This window comes from Moschus berezovskii, chromosome 19, assembly GCF_049115385.1.
Source record: "Moschus berezovskii isolate FMDL1 chromosome 19, NW_MosBer_1.0, whole genome shotgun sequence".
Lineage (NCBI taxonomy): Eukaryota > Metazoa > Chordata > Mammalia > Artiodactyla > Moschidae > Moschus > Moschus berezovskii.
In genome coordinates, this window is record NC_142478.1 from 73,845,368 (window position 1) to 73,853,059 (window position 7,692).

The 7,692-nt window shown below is 54.5% G+C and overlaps 1 protein-coding gene across 1 annotated transcript; it reads right to left on the bottom strand.

The window, feature by feature from the left end:
• Window positions 1-1,268: 1,268 nt before the first annotated feature.
• PRAME (PRAME nuclear receptor transcriptional regulator) lies at window positions 1,269-5,911 on the bottom strand. The gene is made up of 4 exons (XM_055405395.2): window positions 5,835-5,911; window positions 4,181-4,500; window positions 3,289-3,897; window positions 1,269-1,993 (listed from the first exon to the last, which is right to left on the bottom strand). The coding sequence occupies exons 1-4, from the start codon at window positions 5,868-5,870 to the stop codon at window positions 1,417-1,419; spliced, it is 1,542 nt and encodes a 513-aa protein (XP_055261370.2). The 5' UTR covers window positions 5,871-5,911; the 3' UTR covers window positions 1,269-1,416.
• Between the last annotated feature and the right edge of the window lie 1,781 nt (window positions 5,912-7,692).

Genomic DNA, 7,692 nt, shown 5'->3' on the forward strand with positions numbered 1-7,692 from the left:
AAAAATGCCAAGTTACACTCGACACTGAAATACTGAAATCGGAAGTTACTTTGACGATTGGGGATGGATTTCCATCAGTCTTTGAATAAAAATTTGTGTGTCTAAGTTTTTATTAACGTAAAAACAAATAAAACCTGTGGGGATGTGTGTTAGTCGCTCAGCCGTGTCCAACTCTTTGCGACCTCACGGACTGTAGCCCACCAGGCTTCTCTGTCCATGGAATTCTCCAGGCAAGAATACTGGAGTGGATTGTCATTCCCTTCTCCAGAGGAACTTCCCAACCCAGGAATCGAACCCTGGTCTCCTGCATGGCAGGCAGATTCATTACCGTTTGAGCCTGTGGGGATATTAGTGGCATAAAAGCACATTTAGACAATGGATTCAGGGATGTTGGGTCGTCTCTGAGAGACTGGAGGCTTCCCCAGCGGCTCAGATGGTAAAGAATCTGCCTACAATGCAGGAGACCCGAGTTCAATCCCTGGGTTGGAAAGATCTCCTGGAAAAGGGATCGGCTATCCACTGCCGTGTTCTCACCTGTAGAATTCCATGGGCAGAGAAGCCTGACAGGCTACAGTCCATGGGGTCCTGAAGAGTCATATTCGGCTGAGCAATGGGAAGGTGGGCACGGGCTGGTGGGCCCTAGAGGCTCCAGATGGTCTGCTGGGGAATATCCACCAGGACTCCAGGCCTGACTTTGCACAGTGAACCTGCCTTGGCACTGCCCTGGGTCCAAGATGGAGGCTTTGCGTCTGCTGGATGCACTGGGGAAGATGCGCGAGTCCAGGGCCTGGTGGGGTGAGCAGCGGGGGCCCCTTGGGAGAAGCTTCCCTCCAGCGGTGCTCACTCCCGGACACTTAGTTCGGTCCAGGCCCTGAGGACGCGCCTGGCATATGACGACAGATTGAACAGTCTCAGGAATCAGTAAGGAGGCGGATGCCCCGAAAATGAGTCCCACAGGGAGAGGGTAAGAAATGGTGGCCTGAACTCCTGCAGCTGATCCTTGCCCATCAGAGAGCATCTAGGCCCCACTCGCTCAGGCCTTTATTTAACCACCAACAGGAGAGTCGTGAGTTTAAAGGGGAGAGTCATGGTCACAGATGACAGAGGACACCAAATGACTGACACTGAAGTTCTCTTTATTTGTTTGTAACAATCCAACACAGAGGTAACGCCCCCATCAACCTCCCAAGCCCAAATTCCCCCTCCAAACTTCAGATTCACATTTCTATCTTTGTAGGAACACCTCTCTCCCCAGATCCCATCAACCCCGCCCTCCGCCCACACTAAATCACCGTTCCTCCTCCCCCATGCACTCAACCATTGTCTCAAACTGTGGTTTGTGTTCCTTCTAGATGCAATGGGTCTGGGTGGCAGTGTCCCAGCGCCGGGGACAAAGCCTGCAACTCGTGAGCCGGGCTAGGCAGGCATGTAGCAGGGGCACAGGATGGGCTCAGGGTCATAGAAGGTCCGGTCACCGCAGTGCGGACAGGGGTTGGCGCTGAACCAGACCATGCTGGGCCGCCCGGACTCACACAGCAGCTGCTTGAGCCGGGCGTGCAGCTGAGCCAGGCGGCCCAGGTGCAGGGTGCCACGCACATCCTCATAGCTCTCCAGCGGGGCGGGGTACAGCACGTGGCTCAGCTTGCTCAGCCCCACGGTGTGGTGCAGCAGGCTCTCCAGCACGGCCATGGAGATGGGGTTGCCGCAGAAGCTGAAGGTGGTGAGCTGCGAGCAGCGGCTCAGGGAGGGCAGGAGGGCGCTGAACTGGGGGTCCATGATGCCACACTCGTCCAGGTCCAGGTCCTGCAGGGTACCCGAGGTCCTCTCGATCAGGACCTGCAGGGGCTCCAAGTTGAGGCTGGTCAGGTTGACCCCGCTGAGGCCCAGGTCCTTCAGCAGGCTGACGCTCGGGCACTGAGACAGGTACGTCAGGTCTGACTCTGAAATCAGGCAGTTGGTGATCGACAGGGTCTCCAGAGGGGTCTTCAGGCACCTGGGCAGAGACAGGGCAGTCAGCCCCAGGGACGGGGGTCAGGGATGTGGGGAGGAGAGGCCTGTTTCAGCGGAGCACAGGGCATCGCACTGGCTTGGAGCTGGCATCCAACCTTCTTGACAGGAAGGCAGGGGGTCTTCCGGAGAGGTCATGCTCACATGGGTATGACCTCACCCTGCACAAAATGATGAACTATTTTCAATGTGGGAAACAAACAGTAAACAAATGCTATTTGCCTATTTCAGCTTACTAGTATTTGGTTAGCAGGAATTAACATGTTTTTACAGGACATGACTAGTTGAATTCAACAGCAGGCAGGATTCAGTGGAGATGGGCTGGTGGGTCCCAGAAGTTACAGATGTTCCCTGGGTAAATAGCCCCCAGATATTTGGGGGCCACAAACCGTCCATCACCACCTACAATTCTTTTTTCTTTCTTCTGGTTTCTCAGTGAACACATTTATTCCTAATACTTGGGAGTTTGCAGCTGCCAAAAAGGGAATCAATACGACTCATTCATATAGACAGACTAGGCTGCATCCCCTCAGCTTTCATCACTGTGCTCAAGGCAGAGAGAGAAGCTGTTACTGAGGATCTCCTGTGTATTCAGAAGTCTTAGAGGAAAATAATCATTGTAATTTGCACTTAAAGAGATTGGAGCCACTTCAACAATGATACTCATCTGACTTTTTCTCTTCTCTGGACTGCTTAGGAGCCACAATTTTCCCCTCCTGATGCCTCCATCATCTCCAGAATCACCCACTTCCCACAGCTCACCTGGAGCCTAAAACAGCTCAGGACAGAAGCGACAGGTGGGAAGGAGACAGAGCTTTGGACTTCAAACCTCATGCCTGATGGGCCAATGTCCTTCTCGCTTAGGTATCTGACATCATCTCCACTAAGACATCACTCTCTCGGGAAGAAATCCCAAGGGCATCTCACCTGGCCCCCAGGATGCAGACTCCCAGCAAGAAGTCTAATCTGGCATCACTGACTCGATGGACATGAGTCTGAGTGAACTCCAGGAGTTGGTGATGGACAGGGAGGCCTGGCGTGCTATGATTCACAGGGTCGCAAAGAGTCGGACACGACTGAGCGACTGAACTGAACTGAATCTAGGCCACACCTCTGACCTTAACCAGGGAGGGGACCTGACAAGACGCCCAGGGACAGAGCGGTGGCGGCGTGAGGACTTCTGAGAGGCCTGTGCCCCCTGGCAATGTCCCCGGTGGGCACCGAGTAGACGCCCCAAGGGTAACGCAACAAGAGCAGCCCGCTCTGGTCTGCAGAGCTCACCTGAGCACCTGGTGCAGGCGGCCCTCGAGGAAGGAGATGGAGTCCAGGTAGAGCTCCTGCAGGTGGAGCAGGTTCAGGAACTGGGCGGTGAGCTGGCCGACGCAGTGCTCCTCCTGGTCGGGGGCGCTGTGCGGCAACACGTGGATGTGCGAGAGCAGCAGCCGGCGCAGGTTGCCCATCCGGCCCAGGTGCGGCACGAACCTGCCCAGGGTGGCCAGCTTCCAGGTGCAGTTTACCTCCAGGTCCTGGACGGAGTCCAGCTGCACCACCTTCAGGATCCTCCTGATGCTCTGCATGGGCATGGCGAAGATCCTCAGCTTCTGGCAGCGCAGGTGCAGCAGGCTCCTCCTCTGCTTGGCCTTCTTCAGCAGGTAGCTAAGGGTCTCGTCCAGGGTGTCCTCCTTGAGGCACAGGTCGACCAGCACCTCCACAGGGGCCCGCGCCGGCCTCGGCCCCGCCTTCGAACCCTCCACCCTGCGCCTCTTCTGCATGGGCTGGGCTGGCTCGGGCTCTAGCAGCGAGCACACGCTGGCCTTGATGCCGGACCACACGGTCCAGAAGTCCTGGTGGGCGTTCCGGCGCAAGTCCAGCACCTGCAGCTTCCACCGCCTGTGGGGCCACGGGGGACACGCTGAGCTGTGCAGAGGCCGACAGGCACCAGGACCCCACGAGGGCTCTGCACTCCACACACCACAGCTCCTCCAGCTTCCGGGCCCCCCTTGGTCCCCACTTTAAGGGACACTGGGGGGGACCCACGTGCCTTTTGTCCCCTCTGCCCCTCAACCGGTCCTGTACACCTGAACACCTGTTCCCAGGTGACCCCGCATCGTCCTGCCCTGACTGCATCTTGCTCACACCCCCAGGCCCCACCAGTCTGCCGGATCGACCTTACCTGGGGCGGACCTCCTGAGCAAGCAGGATATCCAGGCCGTCGAGTGCAGCCTGGAAGGTCTCCAGATGAGGCTGGTGGTCCTTCATCAGGGCCCCCAGCGGGAGGCAGGGGAAGGGCCAGGCCTGCACCATTGCCTTCAGGGCCTGGGTGTGCCTCCCAGCAAAGGCCGCCGTAAAGAGCGGCGGGAAGAGCTCGATGGGCAGCTCCTCCAGGGCCTCAATGGCCAAGGCCTCATTCTGCAGCAGGCTCTGGCTGGCCAGCTCCAGAAGTCGGGACGGGGCCCGGACGCCCATCCTGAAGAACCTACTCCGGAACGAGTCCTGGGGGTATGTCAGAGAGCAAGGGTGGGGGGGGGGTTCCTTCTCCAGCCAAGGAACCGGGGAGACCCTGCTGTTTCTCCACCCTCAGGGAACCCAAGGCAGGGTCAGAGACATCCTCTGGCCACAAAGTCACAGCTTTGCCCCACTGGCACCAGGACAAGCATCTCTCCAGTCATTAACACAGGGACAAGGCGGCCTCTCGCCCCGTATCTACCGGCCGCTGCACTTAACCCCTGCCCTGCTGGCAGCTGGACACCTAGGAGTCTGACAGCTGACCCACTCTCTCCAAAGAGAGCTTCTGATTATTACTCAAGGGCTGAAAACAGTATAAGGAGTTCAGAGACAGGCCACACGGCCTGTCTCTGAACTCCAACCAATAACTCACATAATGGGCGCTGTTATGTCACTTAATAAAAAGATGTACCTTCCACTGTGTGTCTCTTCTACAAACGTTATTACCATTCAGTTCAGTGGAGCAAAGCGCTCACACTCAGAACAAAGCCTCCACCCTTTAAAATATTCTACAGATTTTTGGGTTTTTTTGTATTCCATGGAATTAAAAAAGTTTTTAGCTCTTAAAAAAAAAAAAACCCCAAAACCCTTTAAACTAGTAAAACCACAAAACTATAAAATGATATGAACTATAATCACTGGTCACAAACTAAAATGTAAAATGTCACCCAAAAATTCCTCCTAATTAGATGTCTTTCATTAAGTCAATCCCAGGAACTTCCATGGCAGTTCAGTGAGGAGGACTCTGTGCTCTCACTGTAGGGGCACGAGTTCTACTCCATCAGGGACCTAAGGTGCCAGATGCGGTCTGGTGTGGCCCCATTCCCTCACTCTCACCCCACCCCCTCCATTCCCCCCACCCCCCACCAAATTCTATTTGGTTAAGAAATATTTTAACAGTCTGTACAAGCGGCCAAAATCAGAGAAGAAAGCAAACTGCCTGGGATAAAGGTAAAACTGCACGTAGAAGCAAAAGCAAAGCGTGCAACTGCCAACATGAATGGAAAGGCAAAGAAAGTTCTCTACGGGATTGTGGTCTGCGTGGCCTGTCCACGAAGACCCGGCAGGAAGACCCGGCAGGTACAGCTGTCAGAGCCCGAGGCTCCAGAGCGCAGCAGTGAGCTCAGGCCTGAGTCCCTCCTCTCCTTCCAGGACATTCTTCTGAGATTCTGGCTGAAATTTCCATTTCCAGCTAAAGTGCTGTCTCACTGCTAGATCTCCATCCAGCTAAGGCTGAGTGGGTTTTTCACTTTCTGACTACATACGACTGACGGGATCCTATGTCTGTTCACAAAAGCAAAATACAAAAGAAGAAAACCAACCTGAAGGTACAGTCGTTGGTGGAGTTTGGGCCACATCAAATTCACCCAAATGTTCACGTTCAGACAGCTTTGTGCGGATGGTGGTGTCACCCCAGAAGAAAAAGACACAGTAAGACTCCCAAGTATCACACTGTCACTTACACATTACTTCAGACAGCAAGACATGAGACCATCCACAGGGGAGCAGAGGTAATGCAGGGATGGGGGTCCTCCAGATTTTGAGGGTCCAGGCTTCCCCGGAACTGGTCAGGTCAACATGACACCTAGGAGCTGGCCAGAACAGAGGGACCAGACATTTGTAATGAAACCAAGGAAAGTACCCAAGACAAGTGTGGTTTGTTTGGAGGAATTCAAAGACTTTTCTTAGGATCTGTTCTGTTCAGTCGGTCAGTCGTGTCCGACTCTTTGCGACCCCGTGGACTGTAGCCTACCAGGCTTCTCCATCCATGGGATTCTCCAGGCAAGAATACTGGAGTGGGTTACCATTTCCTTCTCCAGGGGATCTTCCCAACCCAGGGATTGAACCCGGGTCTCCCGCATTGGAGGCAGACGCATTAACCTCTGAGCCACCAGGGAAATTGCCAGCAGAGGGAGTGGCTAAAAAGGGACCAGGTGGATCCCTTAAACCCAAGGCAAACCCAAGATCCAAGCTTCCTCCCTCCCTGGAGGCAAAAGGCATTTCCTCCCTGAAGCTAGGAGATTACATTTAGGAATGTGGGTTAGGAGAGGATGGAACTGTTTGTTCTGCCTGAAAGCCGCTGAGGGGTTAGGGCTGTGGGCTCTCCTGAAGGGAAATCAACGTGGGCCAAGGACACAAATCTGTGTCAGCAAACGGACGCAACCAGAGGCTCAGGCGGCCCCCCTGCACATCCCAGCCTGGGCTCCGTCCAGCGACCTGTACCCTCACCATGACCTTCAAGGCAAGGCTTCTTCCCAAGCGTAGCTGGGTAACCTGATGTTCCCTCAGGGCCAGTGAACAAGTAATGCAAAGCGCCTTCGAAACCCCCCACCCGCCCCCATCTCCCTTCCCTAGAGCTCTCACTTACACAGATTCTGATGGGAGCTCAACTTTAAGCCCACAGATACACTTCAGTTTTTCTTTTGCTCTGCATTAAGCACAGGTAGCAACACGGACTTTCTCCCTGGGGAGGTGCAAAGCCCACATCAAAGGGTCTGGGGTGAAGCCCCTGCTGGGCTGGCTGACTCGCTGCTTCTGCTGTGCTCTCAGAACACAGACGGACGGAACCTCTCCACCCCCGGCACTGTGATGCCCCAACAGTTCTTCTATTTGGAGGGCAAGAAGGTGGCCTTCCCCGAAGGATACGCTACAGTTTGGTAACTTCCCAGAGATGGCATTCACCAAATTCCTACCATCCCCATCAGCAGCCAGAGATGTGGGAGTCCCTTTATAGAGAGATAAAACCCTAAAATAGGGTTAAGCTGGAATGTGCCTTGTGGGCATTTTAACTTCCGGCAATCACCTTGACCAATCAGCTGCAGAGCTCAAGATTCGCAACAAAAATAATCATCAAGCCCCTGATTAAGGAGCAGCCATGATGACACTGGCACTTTCCACCAGTACCTCAAATAACTTTCAGAGAGAAGCTCAAGTTCACCCCTGGTTTCCTTTCCAGTCTGGCGAGCCCGAGACAGCCAAGGCAGGACATTGTCGTGCTCCACAAAGGAGTAACCGCAAGACCCACTTGGGCGAAGACGGATGGATGGACGGATCTGCCCTACTGAACATAGGAAGAGCTAGCCGAATTCACAGGGACTTGGGGAAACAGGAAACAGCAGAGGTCTAAGTTTGGGATGTTTCCATGGGAACTCAGCATCCAGGAAATCTAAGGATGCAGGA